We start from the raw sequence: 22,715 nt of genomic DNA on the forward strand, positions 1-22,715 counted from the left end.
ACCATGCTTTCTGATGGAAGCCACTAGACTGTAAGCTCACTGTGGGCAGCGAGCACGTCTGCCAACTCTGTTATATTGTACTTTCCCAAGTGCTCTTAGTACAGTGCTCTGCACACAAGATGATTGGTTGATCGATTACCAGGACTCACCTTCTTAATGTGACTGCCCTGAAGTCACATGCCCCTTGATTCAAACAGGAAATTCCATCCCATCTAAAAGAGAACAGTGGAATTAAAATGTGGAAGCAAATTCTTTAATGAGATCCAGATTAAGGAGCACTATAAAAGGTAATAGGAAGACACCAGAACAGCACAGAAAGTGTACTGGGTTGCACAGCCTGACATGAGAGTTAATGTCTCTCGGAATGTGTGATGAAATACACTTTTGGAGTTGCTGTTGTATGGGGTAGTATGTCATTTAATGCATGACCAAATCCTAGCATTGAGAGGAACCTGAAGAGGCAATGTTATTCACCCCCTCACCAAATTGCCATGCCAGTCCTTTGAAAATCACATATAATTTTAAAGCCCAGAGGAAGAAATCCCACAACTTCCCTCCATCATCCATTCCAATGTTTAAAAGCCTCACTGCTGGCTAGTGTTGGACGTCCGTCCTCAAAGTAACTGATTCTTCCTGGAAGAAATACTCCTTTGAACTTATTTTTTTTACCCTAAGACCTCTGCACCTTACTTCTCATTTGATAGGCCTTATTTACAAAAGGTTTCAGGTTAGAATGAATTACCCAGGATGTTTAGATAAATACACTATTAGAAAACCTCTTTGACTAACTAAGGAAATTCTTAAAATTATTGATTCTTTTATTCAGAGCATATATCTTGGGCCACAACTTTTGACTAAAAATGGGTCATCTGTCATCAACTTTTCATGGTTTATAATCTAACATTATTTGGGGGCTGGATTTCATTCATTTTGCTCACCAGAATGGGCAGTCAATTTTCAAAGATCATTCTCTGGGTAATTCAAATCAGGATTTTTGAGACATTGAAACAGATTACATAATGTTTATTTTCCAAAAGTAGCACCAAATGGGACTCCCCGATTTTCTACCAGCCCCTAGCAAATTTTCAGTCACCAGAATTGGGTGGAATTGAGTCAGTAGGGCCTGAGTTTATACACAGTTTTAAGGCATTCATCAGCTATGCGTCAGTTTGGCCAAGTAGTCTTCCCCACTGAAGTCCCAATTGCAGTGGGTTCAACTGTTACACAAACTCAGGCTGACACTGCCTTGACACATAAATAGGAGAGCTGCAGTTTTAGAGGTTATCCTCCCTGGAACACTGAGTCAGTATTTTTCCAACATTAGCTAAATCTACATAATCCTCCCTGAACAGTAGCAATGGTTTAGTCCTCTGAAATAAAAGTTAACCAGATGTCCAGTCACCTCATGTAGAGTGGTTTCCCAATAGCAGGAAACTTCTTCCATGTAGAGCAGGGACATCTCTTCTCTGGTTAAGCAGTGATAGAGTATATTGACAGGAAATATGCAGAATCTGTGTTTCTCCTAACGGTGCCCTGGATGGCCTGCTAATGGTGGAGGATGAGGGGGCAAGAGGGAAGGGCCACGAGTGTATGAGAGATCAGGTTCAGACCAGTAGGATTCAGATGTTAGTGCAGGCGAGACTTTCATTTTTCCCTGTGTGAGTTTGAATCCTTGTGTGTATATCTCCCGATTGGCCCTGGAATCCATCTGACTGACTCCTTGCGGCCCTTGGAGTATTGGCATTACCTCCTATCCCTTTCATCTTCTGCAAGACAGCCCAAAATCTGTGGTCTGTCTGGAGGTGCCTCAGGCCATCAAGGGAGCAGGCGGCTGAGAGATCCCAAAATGGGATGTGTCAATCAGGCATCAGGGCTCTTAATTTAAGGCCCAGAGGCGGGACCCTGGTACCCTCGGTTTGGCATGAACCCCTGTTAACCTTAACTTGGCACCTAGCTTTAGGTCTATCCCATGCAATTTCAGTCCAAAAACATTCCATTTTTTAAAAAAAACCCCACCAACAGTTCCATGCATGACCCAGCCAGTGGAACACTTTCTGATGTTTACAATGATATGCTGTTTATTGCATAGCTTTTAGTAGTTTTTGTTTGTGAAAATTCAAGGCAGCAATTGTAATTGCTAGTAGAATTTACCTCATGTAGAGCTGTTGCTTCATGTAGCCTGCACATATCCATCTATTCTAATAGGCTTTTAAGTGTTTTTAAGCACATATCCCAGTCTGTCCTATACACGTCTGCTGGGGTCTTAATGGAGAAATAGCACAAGGAAGACAGAAACAGCCCCACCCCAAACTTTTGCAAGAATCTGAAAGAGGAAGGTCATTACAAGGGAATAATGAGTTACAAATGGTGACACCTGGGAGTACAAATAGCTTAGTACAAGCTTCTTCCAAGAGTACAGGAAAACTGACTAGAACCAGCCAAAGGGCAGAAAAGTATAGAGCTTCAGGAAAAGAATCTCTGTGTCCTTACGGAGGAAAAAAACAATTTCACTTTGGGAAAATGCTCATCTGTCAACTACTGGCAGTTTTGAAAAGAGAGACAATAAAAATGTTTTCTTGGGGGGATTCGGAGAGAAATCAGAAATCAGAAATCCCAAAGGTAAAAAAATGGCATTCTTGACACCAGGGCAGTGATTGATTCTGAGCCATCCAGAAGGCTCTTATAGGCAATTCTGGGGGAAAACAATGATGTAGACTTATAAAATTCAAGGATAACACATGAATTTCACAATAAATAAACCAAGCTGACTAATCGAATAATCTCTGAGTGACAGCGTGGCCAGCCACAAGAATGGGCTGATGGTTATCCTTGTCTCATCCAGTGAAAACGGAGTTTGAAGGGCATAGCGGATTTGGCAGTTCTGTCGCCAACAATTCAGAAAAAGCAATCCTGCAGGGTATTTGGGAGGAATCAGGTTAGGACAATGAGGGGAACAGTGATTTCCTAGATATGTTAATGCAAAAAGTGCAGAAGCAGCATGGCTTAGTGAAAAGAGCATGGGCTTGGGAGTCAGAGGTTGTGGGTTCTAATCCTGGCTCTGCTCCTTGTCAGCTGTGTGACCTTGGGCAAGTCAATAATAATAATAATAATGAAAGTATTTATTAAGTGCTTACTATGTGCAAAGCACTGTCCTAAGCGCTGGGGAGGTTACAAGGTGATCAGATTACCTTGTATCTGTATATGTGCTTGGCACGTAGTAAGCGCTTAACAAATATAATTATTATTATCATTATTATTATTATTATTAATCAGGTTGTCCCACGTGGGGCTCACAGTCTTCATCCCCATTTTACAGATGAGGGTACTGAGGCACAGAGAAGTGAAGTGACTTGCCCAAAGTCACACAGCTGACAAGTGGCGGAGCCGGGATTAGAACCCTGACCTCTGACTCCCAGGCATGAGCTCTTTCCACCGAGCCATGCTGCTTTCTCAGTAACTTCTCAACGTCACCAAAATCAGACAGTTTTACCTTCACAACATCATTAAAATCTGCCCTCTCCTGTCCTTGCAAATTGCTACTATGCTGATCCAAGCACTTATTATAACTCACCTTGAATACTGCATCAGCCTCCAACCTGACCTACTTGCCTTCTGTCTCTTCCCACTCCAGTCTTTACTTCACTCCGCTGCCTAGAACATCTTTCTAAAAAAAGTGCAGTTCACTTCTCCCCCTCCTCAAAAACCTCCAGTGCTTGCCAACCCACTGCCACATCAAACTAAAACTCCTTACCATCGGCTTTGACCCGCTACTTTCCAAGTGCTTAGTACAGTGCTCTGCACACAGTAAGTGCTCAATAAATACGATTGAGTGAACGAATGAATCTTCTCTTACCTTGTTGATTTTCCTTCTACTACCCAGCTCGCACCTTTCGCGGCGCCAATGTTGCCATACTCCCCGTACCTCGATCTCATCTATCTCACCGCCAACCCTATGCCTGATAGGGAACTAACCCCCTCTTTGTATGTGATAGATCACCACTCGCCCACCTTCATTGCCTTTTTAAAATCACCTATTCTCCAAAAGGCCTTCCTTAACTAAGCCCTCCATTTCCCTATGCCTTCTGCCTTTTATGTTGCCAAAGCACTTGGTTCTTACCCTTTAAGCACTTGGTATTCACCCCACCCTCAGCCCCGTAGCACTTATGTACATATTCATAATTTATTTTAATGTCTGTTTCCCCCTCTGGATTGTAAGCTTCTGGTGGGCAAGGAACATTTCTACCAACTCTAGAAAAGCAGTGTGGCCTAGTGAATAGATCAAAGCCCTGGAAGTCAGAAGAACCTGAGTTCTAATCCCAGCTCTGCCACTTGTCTGTTGTGTGACTCTTGGGCAAGTCACTTAACTGCTCTGTGCCTGTTATCTCACCTGTAAAATGGGGATTGACTGTGAGCACCATGTGGGACATGGACTGTGTCCACCCTGAGTAACTTGTATCTACCCCGGTGCTTAGTACAGTACCTGGCACATAGCAAGCACTTAACAAATACCATTAAAAAATGGAACAAAACAAAAAAAAAACTCTTTTGTATCATACCCTCCCAAGCACTTAGTGTGTGTGCAGGGCATTACAGTAAGCACTCATTAAATACCATTGATTGACTGAATTTCTTTCTTCTTCCCATTCATTCAGTTGCAGTTGAACTCTTGAGTTTCACTTCTTGTGCCATTTCAGTGTGCTCACACTGCTTATTGGTATAGTAATTGCATTATGGAATGACGCACATTTTTCAGACTCTCCCGTTCAATTTTATTTGTGTGTATTTCTTCTAGATGGTATGTTCCTCATGCTAATGGACTGATTGCTAGGCCCAAGCTGATGACATCCAGGCAGGATCTGGGTTCTTTTAACCTTTCCAGTTCAGCAATGGCTCTCTGTGCTATGTGATTATTTTTGTAGCATTCAAGTTTTTAGATGGTTACTCAAATGGATAACAAATTGAGTGTAAAGAAATATTTTTGTTGCTAGAAAGCCTAACCCTGGACCTTTAAGATTTATTTTAATTCATGGGTGAATACCTAAGATGTCACCATCATATCTCACTTCAGTTGCTTGGAATGATACGATTATGTGAGCCTTTTTGCAAGAAATAAAATGGGATCCCCTGCCCAATATTGGTTTTGAATGGTGTGTTCGATAAAAGGAGGGTCAAGGAGAAAAAATTCACAGGCCATTTAGACCTAGTAGTAGAGCACAATACAGTGCTTTACACCTGTGGACACTTTGAATTCTCCACCCTCTCATTAATCAGAGTTGTACTACATAGAAGGCTCACCTGATCAATAAATTAATCATTCTTATTTTTTGAGCACTTACTAGGTGCAGACCTCTGAACTAAGCATTTGGGAGAGCACAGTACAGCAGAGTTTGTAGAAACGTTCCCTGTCAACAATGAGCTTACAGTCTAGAGGTTATTTTGTTCAGTTAAATTCCTGCCTTGTGTTGGGCTACATTGGGCAAGGCCACTTAGACAAAGTGCATGTGTCTACATTGCGCTTAGCTTCTGAATAATGTAGCATAATGCTATAAAAAATGCTATAAAAAGGAGGGCAAAGCACATCATTTCCAACTGATATAACACCAGAAACTCTACATAGGTCAGTTGGAGTTACCCAAAGGTGGACTTGAGCTCAAATACTGAGGCTTCCAAAGACAAAAGAACTATTAACATTTTTACCTTGTTCAGAGATTGTGTTGCATCCATTATCATTCTTTAAATCATTATCTTCCGTGGAACACCTGAGATCTGTCTTTAGAATAGCAATAATAATAATTATTATGGTATTTGCTAAGCACTTACTATGTGCCAGGCACTGTACTAAGCACTGGGGTGGGTAGAAGCAAATCGGGTTGGACGTAGTCCCTGTCCCACATGGGGCTCACAGTCTCAATCCCCATTTTATAGATGAGGTAATTGAGGCACAGAGAAGTGAAGTGACTTGCCCAAGGTCACACAGCAAGCAGACAAATGGCGGAGTTGGGATTAGAATCCATGACTCCTAGGACCGTGTTCTATCCACTATGCCACACTGCTCCCAATATTCAGAATACTTAGTAGTAATAAGGTTGTTTCTGATTAGACCTGTTCTCTTGTTCTCTCAGCTCATACTTTAATATTAACAAAGAGGATTTACTGGCAGAAACATGTCCAAAGTTTGGCTTTATACTTTCTCAAATTTTCAAAAGACATCCTGTAGCAAATCTATGATTTAATTGTCAACCTCAGCCCTTAGAAGGCCTAATTTAAAGAATGGTTCTTATCACTCCCTTTTTGTGTAATTAATCAGCCAGCACCTCTTGAACTAGGGTTGAGACAAGCTTCAAGTTTTCCTTTAATATTTGCAAACTGACAGTGATTTCCCCCCCACCCCCATTCAAAACAAATAAAATTAGATTATGGAAAAGTTGTTGTTTTGAGTAAAATTATTTAGGGACTGGCCCTGGCTACTAGAACTTCCCTATTCTTTGGTGGGGCTGTTATATCTGTCAGCATTTTCAGTATAATCTCTTTTGGAAATGCAGACTTAAAAAAAAAACAAAACCTTCAGGCTGAAACATGATATACCAGGTCTCAACCCAAGAGATTTTTTTATGTGTTTTCAGATAATAAGTTCAGTTGGTTTTGAGTTTATATTGTGGGAAAATATCTAATGTGCCATTTTAGGGTATCTTTTTTGTGTTGCAGTCATATGAAAGGGAAAAATCGTTTTTAAAGCAATGGCACGTAAGATGGGAGTGCCTGAAATACTCGTCTGGAGGAGGCAGTGTGCATTGCATTTTGAAATGGGATGTCACAAGCCATCTTGGCCTTGCAGGATGGACTCAGTTGGGCTCTGTGGAGCTTTGCCTGTCTTTAAAGCTGGGGTCAAAGGGTACCCACCTCTTGGCAGCTGGGGCCGAAAGGCTTTACTGACAAATTCCAATCATCCAACTTCCCAGATGAGTGTACAGCCAAAGAAGACTAACACAATAAACAGCGCGGTTCACCAAAAGGGATTGTGATCCACTGGTGTATTGTGGTTTCGCAGGACTCGAATGTACATTATCCTGCCGTCTAAAATTACCCCTCCATGCACAGCTGCACGATACTGGCCTTCATACTCCTGAATGATCCCATATAGGCCACTTACTTCAGGAATGCACTATTGAACCTAAAGCTGTCACTACAGATCTCACTAGGAATAGAACGTGAATGAATGTTCCCTAAGTCTTTTTCTCTTTTTCTTTTTTTCAGTAAGTCTGCCCATAGTGTTAAGTTTGGGGGGTTCGGGGGGCTGTAATTTAACAATTGCAGTTGCTTTCCAAGATGGAAATCTATTCACTGCTGCTTTTGTATTTCTAAGTTGGCTGTCTGTTATTAAAATTCTTTTCCCTCCATATGAACATGCCGTTTTTGCATTCTCCCAACATTATGGTCAGTCTTTTGCAGGGCTGTTTTTGGCTCTCAGCCCTTTAAACATAGCCAAATGCTTTATAAATCATGTTGATTATTTCTCAGAATGTAGGTCAATAGTGTCCCCATTTTTTCACAGTGAGGAAACTGAGGCCCAGCCGTTTGCTCTGCGCTGTACTGTGAATCAGTGGCAGATGTGGAATGCCTCAAAGACCCCAGACTTATTCGTTTTCCAGAATCCAGATTCAAATTGAGGAGAAGCAAAGGTTTTTGTAGAAATAAAAGGTCTGGTGAAGTCCCTTTCTACTTGTTTGGTCCCCAGGTCCCACTGAATCAGTCTTCATATGGCTGAGAGACTCTTCCCTAGTGAAGGGGCTCTAGGGCCTCTGTTTTCACTTTGCCACCACCTTCTGAAGAGCTTTTCTTTCTGGCCAACTATGTTCAGCCATTAGGGGAGTTGAAGGACAGGAGGAAAAAGAAAATGCTCATTTCCATATTCCTTACATGCATTTGGGGGCTTCTCAAATAGAAAAATAGTAAATTTAAAGGTTTCAAATATGAATAGCAGTATGAAGTAGAGGAAAAGGTGTGTGTGTGTGTCTGTGAAGTCAAGCGAAATAAATATTTTTTTCCAAAGCACTAATTTTACTCAGTTCTCACAATCACATTTTATCTACCGAGATGTTAATTGCTGTACTTTGTCCTTCTTGAATTTTTTTTTGTTGGTTTCAAAAACTATTTAAATGGAAAATAGCATTTTGTTGCAGTGCAAAATGTGCCAGTCTGGTCAATTGTCCATACTACGAATGTGTAGTTAATTATTAGGGGTTTAAAAACGTATATTTTCAGCACAGAGATCCCAGTCATTTTCATATTTTTTCAAGTAATGAGCTGGACTTTCAGCTCTGTGAAAGTGACTTCATTTAGGCAAGGGGCTCCAATTATAGGGGCAAAAACGGAACTGAAGTTTTCAGGGTTTGGAATAACGTCTCATTGGATACCGGAAATAGAGGACCGTAGTTTCTTCCCAGCCACATACCTGCTACTTACCTCTTGGGAGAAGGATGGTTTGCTCACTCAAACAGGCCCACGAATGGAGATGTAGGTATGACTTCCTCAGTGTCACCCTCGGAAAGGCCATTTGTTACTCAGTGCCCCTTCCAGTTGCATCTGACACAACAATACCCAACTCAGCATACTGCCTTAGAAGAATTGAGCCAAGTGCAAGGCATAGGAGGAAGGAAACGGTTCAAGTCTGGAGCACAGGGTTCCTACTATGTGAAATCAGTTGTAGGAGCTATTAAAATGCCATCTTCATCTCCCACCCACTTCTCCCCTTCCTCTCAGTCCCTCCTTCTCTGTCTCACTCCCCACCCCCCACCACCCCCAAGTTGGCTGTTAGTCTTATTGAGGAAAAGAAATAATGTAGTCCTGTGTTCCTTGGCAAATGAAGCACAGTTTCCCTTTAGGGGCTTCAAATCCAAAAGCACAAGGCTCTAAATCTTGCTGATTTGTGCTTTTCCTGAAAGTCTATGTGTGTGTGTGTGTGTGTGTTATAAAATTGGAAACAGCACTGTGAAAAGAAGAACAATGAGAGTTGAGAACCAAAATCAAGAGAGAGAAATCATTGCTCTTAAATCAGGTGTGTTGGAGCCCACCGAAAAACGAACCTCCAAGAGGAACAGGAAATTTGTTTGGGGGTTGGAAGTGAGGGGAAAGGAGTGGATTAGAAAGTGTTCTTTATGTCCAGCTCCAAAGGAGATAATCCAGTGTCACTGGAGCATGTTTATCGATAGGCTAGTCAATCTCAGTAGTGGTCTGATGTGGGTTAAGTATTGTGAAATAGTTCTGTTTGTGTCATTTTTACCAAACCCTTGGAAGATTGTCAATCAAATTTTCACTTCATTCCCACCCGACCTGGGCCCCCAGAACCGCAAATACAGGGGAAAGCGACTCAGTAAATGCAATCAGGAGCCCTGGTGCATTTCAATACTACTACTTTTAGAAACACTTTCTCCCACAGTAGCTCATTCTCATCACGGGCAACTTCCAGGGTACTGTTCATGAGAGAAAGCAATTTTTGAGAAAAATCATCCAATAACCAGCAGTGGTAGGTGATTCCTTTTGCAAGAGAAAATAAAATAGACAAGTTTTCAAGAACCGTATTCTTCTCCCCTCCCCGATGGGACTGTGGCACTGGAATAAGGAAAAACCCCATATAACACCCGACAGCTCTAATTCAGACCGCATGAGTCACCACTTACTCATCTTGCTGTCGAGATTCTTGTTGATGAATTTGCTTCGGTTATTTATCTACAATTGCTAGCATTTTTTTTAAAGTAACTTGTCCCTCTGCTGCCTGGAAGAATGGACAGTGCCTCAACAGTTTAACATTAATGATTAAATTGGTGGTCATATGTGCCCCCCTCCCTCCCACATACACCGTCCTTCCCTCCACGCATGCATGCGTGCGCGCACACACACATACACTTTATTCAGTACAGACTGGTCTGATTTCTATAAATGATTTACACTGCTAGCTTCTAGTGTTGTTTTTGGCTTTCTGCTCTGAAGGCTGGCCAGCCATTGTGTAACCAGATTCTGTCTGAATCGCTTCAAGGCTAATTGTCTCTTTGCTTTCAGGCAAACCCTTTTGATTTTCATTTATTTGCCCTCTCAGTGTTTTTCTTTAATTCCCCCCAATCTGGTTTATCTTTTTCTATTAGTCTAAAATAAGGAATAATAGAAGATGCCTTTGACCTCCAGCTATAAGTTGCTTATTTTGGTCTATGGCTATAATCGGGTTGGGGGTGGCTTTAAGCCAACTTGGGAATTGTAAAACTTCTCAGATTCTCAGCAGAACTTGTTTGGTAAACAACTGTGCTTTTCTCCTTATGTCTCTTTAGTTTGTTGCGTGTGTATTTTTCCTTTGCTCATCTAGCAGTCTGTTCAGAAAAACACCAAGTAGTTCTTGGCATTGAGTCAAACCCAGCACTGCAAGGAAGGTATTTAAAAATCCTTTAAGAGCGGGCTATTTGGATAAGCATCACTGAATAGTGAAATGGCTGCACACATTTCTCATGACTGGGGAGGACTATTTTCACAAACTTCCATGGAAATATTTCTGGACGATTTATGTGGCCCTTTTCCCTGAGCCCATTTATTTGCTTTGTATCAGACATTTCAGAACAGAGCATTTTTACAAAGCATTTTTATGAGCCTGGTTATGAGTTCTGCAAAACCCATATAACCGGATCCCTATCGCCTATAACCTTTGCCCTATTTTCCGTTGAGTGCAAGATTTTCCTATAATCAGCTTCACTCTGTGACCCTGGAGAAAAACAAAAAAGCAGCTGAAGCATCTTAAAAGTTGATCAACTAATCCAAGCCATTAAGCTATTTTGAAAGCACTTAGTGGTATTATTCTAGTGGTAACTTTCAAACTGCATCTAAAAATACCCTGTATTAAAATGGTGTTTGTGTTGTAGGAATCTCAGTAAAAATGTCTTGCACCTTAAGATTGCCGTCTTCTAAGAACCTCGCAATGCATTACAGTCTTACCTAATCTACCCTCCGAAAAGTTGCTTTCTCCCCAGAAAAAGCAGCTTAAACTTCACAGGTCCTTACCTAGAACTTAATCATTAGAAGTATTCATTGAGCACATAATATGAGCAGAACACTGTACTAAGCACTTGGGGAACATTTAAAGATGTAATCCTGGTCCTTGAGGTTCTTCTTCAAGGCTAATGGGCACACTAAGCAGATCCAAATAACTGAATATGAAATAGATAAATGAGTGAGCAAATAGATACAGAGGATAAATACAAGTGAAGAGATTAATTTCATGAGTGCTGAGGTGGCTGATGGACTGCCATATCTAGGGACCTCGGAGGATTAAACAGCCCAACGTCTGACCCTTTATTCAAGAAGATTCCAAAGCTTCCCTTGGACAATCCATCTAAAAATAATTGTCATGGTATTTGTTCATTCAGTTGTATTTATTGAGCGCTTACTGTATGCAGAGCACTGTACTACACTTAGTATGTGCCAAGCACTGTACTACACTTAGTATGTGCCAAGCACTGTACTAAACAAGGGGGTAGATACAGTATATGCGGATTGGACGCCTGGGGCTCACAGTCTTAAATAGGAGGGAGAACAGGTATTTAATCCCCATTTTACAGATGAGGAAATTTATGCACAAAGAAGTTGAATTATTTGTCCAAGTTCACACAGCAGGCAAATGGCAGAGGCAGGATTAGAACCCAGGCCCCTAACTCCCAGACCTATGCCCTGTCCACTAGGCCACAATACCTCTGCCCCCAAGAAATTCTTATTTTCAATTTAACCTTATACCATCCTGCTGTAATTTCAGCCTACTTTTCGGGTTAAATGAAGGAAAGCCGGTGTCCTTTCTCCAAATAATTCATATTACTCAGATTTCATTTCTCTGGGCTAAACCACCCATATTTCTCCTCTTATTCTCATCAGTCTCATCTTCCAGCTCTCCAGTCATTTCCTTTGTTCTCCTTGGAAACCTCATCAAATTATTTGGCCCCTTTAGATGTAGTGACCAAGACTGGACAATAAGCTTAAATTAAAGGTCTGACTAATGATGACTATAATGGGAGGATTACCTCAGGGTACTTACTGGTCAAACTCCTTGTTATGTTTTTTTTCTAAAGCAACTGCCATCCACAGCTGATGCTAATTCAGTTTGTAATCCACTTCAACCCTAGGCTTTTTTTTTTCTGGTGTTGTGTGAGGGGAGTGTGGGTAATGGTATTTGTTAAACATTTACTATGTACTAAGCACTGGAGTAGATATAAAATAATTAGGTTGGACACCGTCCTTCTCCCACATGGGGCTCACAGTCTTAATCTGCATTTTACAGATGACGTAACTGGGACACAGAGAAGTGAAGCAACTTGCCCAAGTTCACAAAACAGACGTTCACAAAGTGGCGGTGCTGGAATTAGTATTCAGGTCCTCCAACTCCCAGGCCTGTGCTCTTTCACTAGGCCTCACTGCTTCTCATAAACGTTTTTTACCAATTTCTTCTCCCATAGCTAGATGTTTGCCATCTTATAATTTGGACAATATTTTCTTCCTCTACTTGGCCACTTGACCTTCATTATTCCATTGTTCAGTCCTTGCAATTGAAAACAAAGGGATGTGTTGTCCCCATCTCCTCACCACCAATTGGACCACCCAGCAAGTGACCATTAAGGATATGGCTTTAGGAGTTAATAGACATCTATCCACTGTGAGCCAGACTTGCTCTTAAAGCATATGTGAAATGAGAAGCAGCTCTTCATCTTGGGACAGAAATCTTACACGTGGATTAGCGAGTATAGGAAGTGAATGGAAAAATAGAGAGGGAAATCCCCCCAATTAACAATCGAATAAAGTTTAAGGTCTGTCTTTCACCCTGTTCCCTAGCATATAAAACCTTCACGTAACACGACTGTGATTGTCGTGTATTTTTCTGTATTGTCAGTGAACAAAAAAAGTTAAGGATGATGATGTAAGTCTTATTTAACTAAATCCCAGGGCCTTTCCTCAGCAATAGCAGTCGTGCATCACGGTCCCACTAGCCTTCCCGGAGATTGTTAGCTCCTTGAGGACAAGGGACCGTGTCATTAACTTTGGGAGCAGTCAGTCCTAAGCTCAGAGACAACATCAAACCATGGATGTAATGCAGCCTGAAAGTGGCCCAGCCTGGGGCTTTCAGGAGCAGTTGTGCTGCCATTTGGGTTGATCTTTCTGGCCAGTTTTGTGATATGAGCAGACTAATCCTCTGCCCTCTTTTCCCAGGATAAGACTACCTGGTGGTCGTGAGTGCGGGGGGAGGGTGGAGAAGGGCATGAGCTTTAACTTTTTTTCCCTCCGCTTTGTTTGTTTCTTCAGACCTAAGAGCTGTTTCAGGTTCCTCGAACAGCGGCCGTTCCTTGCACTTTTAGATATGACTGGAATCCTTGGAGATTTTGCTTCTTCATTTAATATGCAGGTCTCCACATGGGATTTTTGAGCAAGCATTATCTCCAGGGCACTTTGAGCTTTGACATTTTCTGCCAGACAAAACCTTGGTTTATTGAACTTGGTGATGAAATGCATGCATGCTCTCTAGGTAGGAACCAACAGCCTTTCTCGTCTTATTGTATTATTATTCAAATAGTTTATTGATTTGATTCAATTCAACCAAGCTGCTTCTGCAAATCAGGAGGGTTTTTTTTTACAAACCCTATGAATCTAATTGTCAGGTGGTAAATTCCTTGCTGGTTTGGACACAGCCTTCTCTCTCCATGTTAGGTGTCCACTGGTGCTCGGTAGATATTAATTGAGATTGCGCTAAGGTGAATAAGTTTGTCACAGCCACTTCCTCATTATTTGGCAGGTACAGTTTGGAAAACTATGCTCTGGGATTTAAAAACTGCTTCCTTCAACTTGGGATAATGATATTTAATAAGTATTTCATTTCCATACCAATTTATCAACTAAGAAACAAATATCAAACAGAATGTGTGAAAATTAGGGTATTAGCATTTTGTTTTAGTCATGGTTTACTGCTCATAAAGTGTGAAAACTCAAAATTGGACTTTCATAAAAGATATCAGCTGAAATAGAATTGGATTTGCCTCTTTTTCATAGCAAATTTTTTGAAAAAAATCATTGACACAAATGGTCCCATTTGAATTATACCAGTGTAAAAACTTACCCTCCTTCAGTTACTAAAGATTTGAAGATGCTTTTACCCTTCAACCCTTCATTAATTCAGTTGTTTATTAAACACATACTTTATGCAGAGCACTGTACTAAATACTTGGGAGAGTACAATATAAAAGCACACATTGCCTGCCCAAAATGAATTTACAGTCTTCCTTATCAAAATTACCATTAGTTTTTATATTTACATTAGTTAGAACACTCATTTTACTTAGATTTATTTAGGAACTTTTCTTTATGACTCAGAGAACTGTAGGAAGTAGAGAGAGTGACATAAATAAGAAATGTGATGGCCCGAGTCACCTGCCACTGGACATTTCAAGCAATTGTGGCAAGTTCTTGCTTGCAGACACTTACACCCTCTCTTGGAAGGTGTAAAGAGGAGGAGGTAGGGATTGGGGGGTACTAGCCCCAAGTTTTTATTTTCTTAACTGAGTTTTCAAAGCAATGCAGCACAATTTTTAGAAGTGCCTGCGAAGGATGGAGCAATTTCGATTTACAGGGGAAAGATCAGTAAGTTGTAATAAGGATTTCTACAGCAACTTGACAATGTTGGATTTGTTTTTGGTGAATTACTTGAAGGTAAGTGAAAGCTGGTTAGAAAAAAATGAGCAACGTGGAGCCAAATCTATTAAATTTTTCAAAAAGAGATTGACTCCTGCAGTATTATCCTCATTCTGTAAACATCACCAATGAACCTGCACATAAAAGGTTAAATGTTTGCAGACCATTCCCCTTTGCCTCAAAGATCAGAGACAAATTACTATTTTTATTTTACATTCCCTTGATGAGGATAATGATAAACATCTGTCACTTCTCTGCTTAGCCAGCAAAGAATCTTCTTGCAATCCTGTAATTTAAACAAAAAAAAAATACATAGTCATATACAGTATATACACAGCAAAAGGAGGCGATAGAGGATTTGGTTAGATCTGGGGGGTAGGGAAAAGAGCATTTGCTGCCTGAAATTACTTAAAAGAAAAATTCCATAGATGTACAATTTTTTCCACTCATCGTGGGCATTTTAGAAGGGGAAATTACTGCTTGTTTCTTTCTAAAACCCCCCAAAAATGTTCACTCCGAATTTTGTGACTCCAGCATGTGCAGAACATTAACCAAATGATTAAGGTTTGCATGTGACTGGGTGTCTACTAGAGTTCCAGAATCCAAAACAGAACTTCAAGTTGATTTTCTTCTGTTACCTTGGCAAATGCCCTCTTCAAGAATTCTGTGATGATTGTTGAATATTAGATCTGCATTCTCTATTGCCTCAATTCAAAATGTCCAGTAACAAATTCATTTCAGAAGTATGGCCTAGACAAATATGAATTTGAAGGAGGACAAAACCTTCTGCATTTGCCATGACGATTTGGGATATTAGCGGGAGATGTAGGAATGTGAGGCTCAAGAATGGTTTAAAGAGATACATGGACAGTAGGTGTATGGTAGGCTACTTAGTTGAAAAGCTAGGAATGACAGAAAGTTTTGTCCTTATCACAGAAGTAGCCATGGTGCAGGTTTTATTATGGTACTTGTTTAATGCTGACTATGTGCCAGGCACTGTTCTAAGCCCTGGGGTAGATACAAGATAATCAGGTTGGACACAACCCCTGGCCCGCAGCGGGCTCACCATCTCAATCCCTCACCCTCCTCACCCTGGGCTTCAAGGCTGTCCATCACCTCGCCCCCTCCTACCTCACCTCCCTTCTCTCCTTCTCCAGCCCAGCCCACACCCTCCGCTCCTCTGCCACTAATCTCCTCACCGTGCCTTGTTCTCGCCTATCCCACCGTCGACCCCCGGCCCACGACCTCCCCCTGGCCTGGAATGCCCTCCCTCCGCACATCTGCCAAGCAAGCTCTCTTCCTCCCTTCAAAGCCCTACTGAGAGCTCACCTCCTCCAGGAGGCCTTCCCAGACTGAGCCTCCTCCTCCCGCTCCCCCCCTTACCTCCTTCCCCTCCCCACAGCACCTGTATATATGTATATATGTTTGTACATATTTATTACTCTATTTATTTTATTTGTACATATTTATTCTATTTATTTTATTTTGTTAATATGTTTTGTTTTGTTCTCTGTCTCCCCCTTCTAGACTGTGAGCCCGCTGTTGGATAGGGACCGTCTCTATATGTTGCCAACTTGTACTTCCCAAGCGCTTAGTACAGTGCTCTGCACACAGTATGCGCTCAATAAATACGATTGAATGAATGAATGAATGAATGAATCCCCATTTTACAGATGAGGCAACTGAGGCCCAGAAAAGTGAAATGATTTGCCCAAGGGTACATGGCAGACAAGTGGCAGAACTGGGGTTAGAACCCACATCCTTCTGACTCCCAAACCCTTGATCCATCCATCATTCATTCATTCATTCAATCATATTTATTGAGCGCTTACTGTGTGCAGAGCACTGCACTAAGCGCTTGGGAAGTACAAGTTGGCAACATATAGAGACGGTCCCTACCCAAGAGCGGACTCACAGTTTAGAAGGGGGAGACAGACAACAAAACAAAGCATATTAACAAAATAAAATAAATAGAATGAATATGTACAAGTAAAATAAATAGAGTAATAAATATGTACAAACATATATACAGGTGCTGTGGAGAGGGGAAGGAGATAAGCCTGGGGGGATGGGGAGGGGGAGAGGAAGGCGGGGGCTCAGTCTGGGAAGGCCTCCTGGAGGAGGTGAGCTCTCAGTAGGGCTTTGAAGGGAGGAAGAGAGCTAGCTTGGCGGATGTGCGGAGGGAGGGCATTCCAGGCCAGGGGGAGGACGTGGGCCGGGGGTCGACGGCGGGACAGACGAGAACGAAGCACGGTGAGGAGGTTAGCGGCAGAGGAGCGGAGGGTGCGGGCTGGGCTGGAGAAGGAGAGAAGGGAGGTGAGGTAGGAGGGCGCGAGGTGATGGACAGCCTTGAAGGCCATTCTGCTTCTCAGGAATCTACCACTCCCCTTGGCAGGGAACTCCAAGGCCACAATAGCAGATTCACCAGAAGCTGAGTTGAGCAACCTAGAATTTCCCTCCTCTTCCTCCTCCTCCTCCTCGTCATCATCATCAGTATTTATTGAGCACTTACTGTGCACAGATCATTGTACTAAGCACTGGGGAGAGTAGAACATAATAGAGCTCGTAAACATGTTCCCTGCCCACAAAAAGCTTACAGTCTAGAGGGGGAAAGAGCTGTTTGCACAGAAATGTTCTCATTGCTGGTATTTTTAAATGTTTCAACACAAATAAAGGGGGGAAATGTAGAGCAAATTCCCCTGAAACTCCCTGAAAGCAATTTTCTTGTTGTTGATCTGAGTAATCTATCTTTCACACTTGCCCGTTCATTTAATAATGAGAATGGTTTTATGTTAATCATTTGCCACTTCCATTAAATAATGTATTGGATGAAGTAATAGAAGATCAAATCATATGCATATTCTCGGAAGAGTATTTTCATCATGCCAAGAAATGATTTCCCATCTTTTAGTTTTTAGTTCTAATGGAACTTTTTCAAATACTGTTGCATAAACAGCTATCTTTTATTGCATCAGTGTAGCACTTTGTGGTAATGATAGTTCAATCTGACTTACAGGCTAGGTCTTTTGTTCTCAGTTGATTTCCACATTAGACCAATTGGCTAGTAAAGATGTCATATTGAAGCCCAACTCCTGTAACATAAGACAAATTAATTCCCTCAATTTCCATAGGATAGAAAAGACAAATGATTCTCTGCTTGTTTTTAAATAAATACCGTCTTTAGGTTGGAGGTCTTCTTTATTTGACCCAAAATATAATCAATTGGAAGTGAATCTTTTGTAATAGAGCCAACTCTTTGTGGTGATGGCAGAACTCAGAGGTAAAAACTATGAAACATAGTTTGATGTTGTACATATTTACTATTCTATTTATTTTGTTAATGATGTGCATATAGCTTTAAATCTATTTGTTCTGACGATTTTGACACCCATCGACATGTTTTGTTTTGTTGTCTGTCTCCCCCTTCTAGACTGTGTGCCCGTTGTTGGGTAGGGACCGTCTCTAAATGTTGCCGACTTGTACTTCCCAAGCATTTAGTACAGTGCTCTGCACACAGAAAGTGTTCAATAAATACAACTGAATGAATGAATGAAAGAAAGAAAACTGGAAAGAAAATAAAAAGGGCAAATGATATCACATTCAATCGAATCAATTGAGCACTTATTGTGTGCAGAGCACTGTACTAAGTGCCTGGGAAAGTACAATACAAGAATAAACAGACACATTCCCTGCCGCACAATCTTGAACACTGGTTCAGTTCCACTGTCCTGGAGGTCCCGATCCTGCCGCTAGCTGGGTCAGGTTGGCCATTCTAGTCCAAAACAGCCCTAAAGGTTCCAGCTCGGGTCTTAGTCCATTAATAATAATAATAATAATAATAGTAATGGTAGTTGTTATGTGCCAAGCACTGTTCTAAGCACTAAGGTAGATACAAAGGTAATCAGGTTGTCCCATGTAGGGCTCACAGTCTTCATCCCCATTTTACAGATGAGGTGACTGAGGCACAGAGAAGTTAAGCGACTTACCCAAGGTCACACAGCAGACAAGTGTCAGAGCCAAGATTAGAACCCATGACCTTCTGATTCCCAGGCCTGTGCTCTCTCCACTAAGCCATGCCAAACTGGAGGGTGGCCCGAGAAAGTCAGATTGGCTGATGGTCCCTTTCCCCCTGTCTCCACATCCCTTTATGAAGTATAGCGACCGAAATTGGGCAGGCATGCATGCTTGCACGCGCGTGCACACACACACAAAGGCGGCCCAATGCAACATGTCCAGCATTAGGATGATTTCCCAGATTATTGGATGATATGCCATTGTTTTTGCATTGTACTGGCACCTGATTGCACACTCCTTTTTAGTTTGTTGTTTTGACTCCGGCCCTTTCTGTACATGTTCTGCTGCATTAGAGCCTTGCCAGTCTTTCCCCTTCTTATGCAGGGGAGACAGTTGTCTCTGTCAAGGGGTAGAAAACCACTGTTTTAATCTCTCCAAGCATCTTTGATATTTTCTTTCCAAGTGTTAGTAACTTCACCCAAATTTGCACTGGAAGTAGATCTGATTCCTGGGAATGCAGGCCCTCATTCTACCTTTCATCGGCTAGAGATTGCCTCGGGGTAAAAAAAAAAAAAAAAAAAAAGTTTCCAGATTCAGAATTTATGAGGAGCCTAGACGAGTTTGACAGATTGAATTTGATTGACCAAGTATTCAACAATCAATTAATCATATTTATTGCATGCTTACTGTGGGCAGAGCACCATACTAAGCACCTGGGAGAGATTCGATCCCTGCCCACACCGAGCTTACAGTCTAGAGGGCGAGACTCTCAGGAAAGGATGATTCCCTTAGGGCTTCTCATTTACCTGTTCAGTTTTACCAGGTAACTGTCAAAACTTGAGTCGTTCTGAACCTTGAAATAGAACAAAAAAAAATGAGTGTCTCAGTAGTGGTAGTAATAGTATGTATGCCTGGTATATGCAAAACACTGTTTTAAGATCTGAGAAAAAGTACCTGTTTTGTTCCTACCAATCAGTGAAGAGCAAGGTACTGAATGCTTCCATTGTACTATACTCCTACCTTTCATTAGTTAATATCAGTTTTCCTGGTTGGTAGGTATGATGCCATTCAGTGGGCTATCTGCACAATGCAAGCATGGCTTTTGCAGAGAATCTCTGAGCATGGAAATCCATGTAGGACCTAATTCTGCCTGGAGCCAGCCTTTCACCAAGCCCCAATCTAACACTGCATCATGTAGATAAAGCAAACCATTATTCCTGCTTCTCTACCAGACTCAGAATCTTGATGGAAATAAGGCCTTTTACACTTTTCTTCTGCCTCAACCTTGAAGCCTCATTCTTGTTCCCTCCTCCAGTAGCTCCAGGACAATCCCCAGAGTTCCGATAGGCTTGCTGAGAGTTGAAGGAGAGGAAAGGGCACAAAGCCACCAGCAGACATGGGAAGCAGCTGTCAATTAGGCAGGCTCCCAAACCAACTGGGGGGTAAACAAGCGACCACAATCTAAAGCCAAAATGGCAACGTGGCCTAGTGGAAAAAGTCCAGACCTGGGAGTGAGAGGACCTGAGTTCTAATCCTGGCTCTGCCAATTGCTTCCTGTGTGATCTTGGGCCAGTTACTTCACTTCTCTGGGCCTCAGTTCCTCAACTGTAAAGTGGGAATTCAATACTTGTTCTCCCTCCTACTTCAGACTGGGAGCCCCATGTGGGACAGGGACAGTATCCAACCTAATTGATTTGTACCTACCTCAGTGCTTAGAACAATATTTGACACATAATAAACACCTAACAAGTACCATAAAAAAGCAAGCCCTGTCCACATTTATGATATCATTCCGTTGGGATTTTTTTTCTCATCTCTGCCATGCTGAATTGGAAGAATAAGTGGTCACAGGAAATCCCCGTCTTTTCCTCTACTAAGTGTTATCAGTCAGTGGTATTTCCTGTGCACTTACTAAGTGGTCAGGGTAGTACAATGCAGTGAAGGTGGTAGACATATTCCCTGCCCATAAGGAGCTTACCGTCTAAAGGTTGTAAAGAACCAGTTATTAAGCCATAAGCTATAGATGGACCCCATGTAGGCAAGGAATATATCTACCAGTGATCCCGTAATGCATTCTCCCAAGTGTTTGGTGCAGTGCTTTGCACACGGTAAGCACTCAGTAGATTGCATTAATTGATTGAAATAAAATTGGTCAGCACATTGTGAGGTTTGCCCCTTGCAGACAAGAGCCTAAAATTATCAACATACTCTTCACTGTGAGGTTCATCACCGAGTAAGATCTAGGGCTCTTCTTTTGCACTAACAGAGGAGACAGGTAAGAGGACTCATATTTTGCTTTGTTTCTGGTTAGGCCGACAGTGATGAGAGTGGCCAGACTGAAAACTTTTCCATGGACCCCCAGCTGGAAAGACAGGTGGAAACCATCCGCAATCTCGTCGAATCCTACATGTCTATTATCAACAAGTGTATCCGAGATCTGATTCCCAAGACAATAATGCACCTTATGATCAATAACGTAAGTGAGAGCAAGTTACCACTTCTTTTCTTTTTTTTAACTCGGTTCCATTGCTATCTACATTGCTCGTAATGTGTGTGTGTGTGTTAGCAATCAGTTGTGTTTATCGAGTATTGACGGAATGTAGGGAACTGTACCAAGAGCTTGGGAGAGTACAGTGTAACTATATAACAGACACATTCCCTGCCCACAGTGAGCTTACAGCTAGAGGGGGAGACAGGTATTAATGTAAATAATTGCGTTACGGGTATGGAGTTAAGTGCTGTAGAGCTTGGGCAGGGGGCTGAATAAAAGGAGCAAGTTAGGGCAGTGAAGAAGGGAAAGAAGAAATGAGGGCCTAGTCAGGGAAGGTTTCCTGGAGGAGACATGCCTTCAGTAAGGCTTTGAAGGTGGACAGAATAATTGTTTGTTGGATTTATTCATTCATTCAATCATATTTCTTGAGTGCTTACTATGTGCAGAGCACTGTACTAAGTGCTTGGAGAGTACAGTTCGGCAACATATAGAGACGGTCCCTACCCAACAATGAGCTCACAGTCTAGAAGGAGGAGACAGACGGCAAAACAGAACAAGTAGACAAGTATCAATACCATCAAAATAAATAGAATTATAGATATGAAGAGGGAGGGTGTTCCAGGCCAGAGGCAGGGCATGGGTGATAGGCCAGCGGCAAGATAGATGAGATGGAGATATAATAAATAGGTTGGCATTAGAGAAGTGAAGTGTGTAGGCTGGGTTATAGTTGAAGAGCAGCATGGTGAGATAGGAGGGGGCAAGGTGATGGAGTGCTTTAGAGCCCACAGTAAGGAGTTTGATGCAGAGGTGGATGGGCCACCACGGGAGGTTCTTGAAGAGTTGGAAAACATGGCCTGAACATGGCAGCAGAGTGAAGTATGGACTGGAGTGGAGAGAGACCGGAGAAAGGGAGGCTGTCAAGGAGGCTGGTACAGTAATCAAGATGGAATAGGATAAGTGCTTAGATTAACTTGGTATCAGTGCGGATTTTAGCAATGTTTTGAAGGTTGAACTGACAGGATTTAGTTACAGATTGAATATGTGGTCTGAAGATGAGAGAGGATTCAAGGGTAACTCCAAAGTTCCGGGCTTGTAAGACAGGAATGATGGTGGTGCTGTCTAGAGTGATGTGTTGTGTTTTCTTGTCATTTTAAATTATCATCAGAGTTCAGACCTTCCAGTGGCTTCAGTAGTAATGGTGTTTATTAAGCACCTACCGAGTTTAATGGCCTAAACCCTTAGAATAGTACAATGGAAGGAAACGACACATTCTCCGTCCACAAGAGACTTACACTGTAATGAGTGCAGCCACTACCACAACTGCTACTGCTACCACAGCCCTCATATGAATTCAATCACATCCAGCATTCTCCAAAATAAAAACTACTGGGCCATTCTGCATCGTCTAAGAGATGCTAAAAAGGCTTTGCTGGATAAGAAATAAGGAGCAGCTAGGCCTGGCAGCAATGCAGTAGGTCCTCTAGGCAAGGCCAGCCTCCACTTTGCA

General features: G+C 42.0%; 1 protein-coding gene and 1 long non-coding RNA gene across 11 annotated transcripts in view; one reads left to right on the forward strand and one right to left on the reverse strand.

Moving 5' to 3' along the window:
* Positions 1-22,715, forward strand: part of DNM3 (dynamin 3) — a 346,807-nt gene that overhangs the window by 287,011 nt on the left and 37,081 nt on the right. For all 10 annotated transcript variants that reach the window (XM_038758051.1, XM_038758053.1, XM_038758044.1 and 7 more), the window contains one exon: positions 21,029-21,193. In XM_038758051.1, the coding sequence (XP_038613979.1) occupies positions 21,029-21,193 (165 nt within the window). The remainder of the gene's footprint in view (positions 1-21,028; positions 21,194-22,715) is intronic.
* On the reverse strand, positions 149-8,574 carry LOC119938277. The gene is made up of 3 exons (XR_005454389.1): positions 8,464-8,574; positions 5,698-5,770; positions 149-212 (listed from the first exon to the last, which is right to left on the reverse strand). It is a non-coding gene; the product is annotated as an uncharacterized LOC119938277 (long non-coding RNA).

Source organism: Tachyglossus aculeatus, chromosome 16, assembly GCF_015852505.1.
Source record: "Tachyglossus aculeatus isolate mTacAcu1 chromosome 16, mTacAcu1.pri, whole genome shotgun sequence".
In the NCBI taxonomy this organism is placed as follows: Eukaryota; Metazoa; Chordata; class Mammalia; order Monotremata; family Tachyglossidae; genus Tachyglossus; species Tachyglossus aculeatus.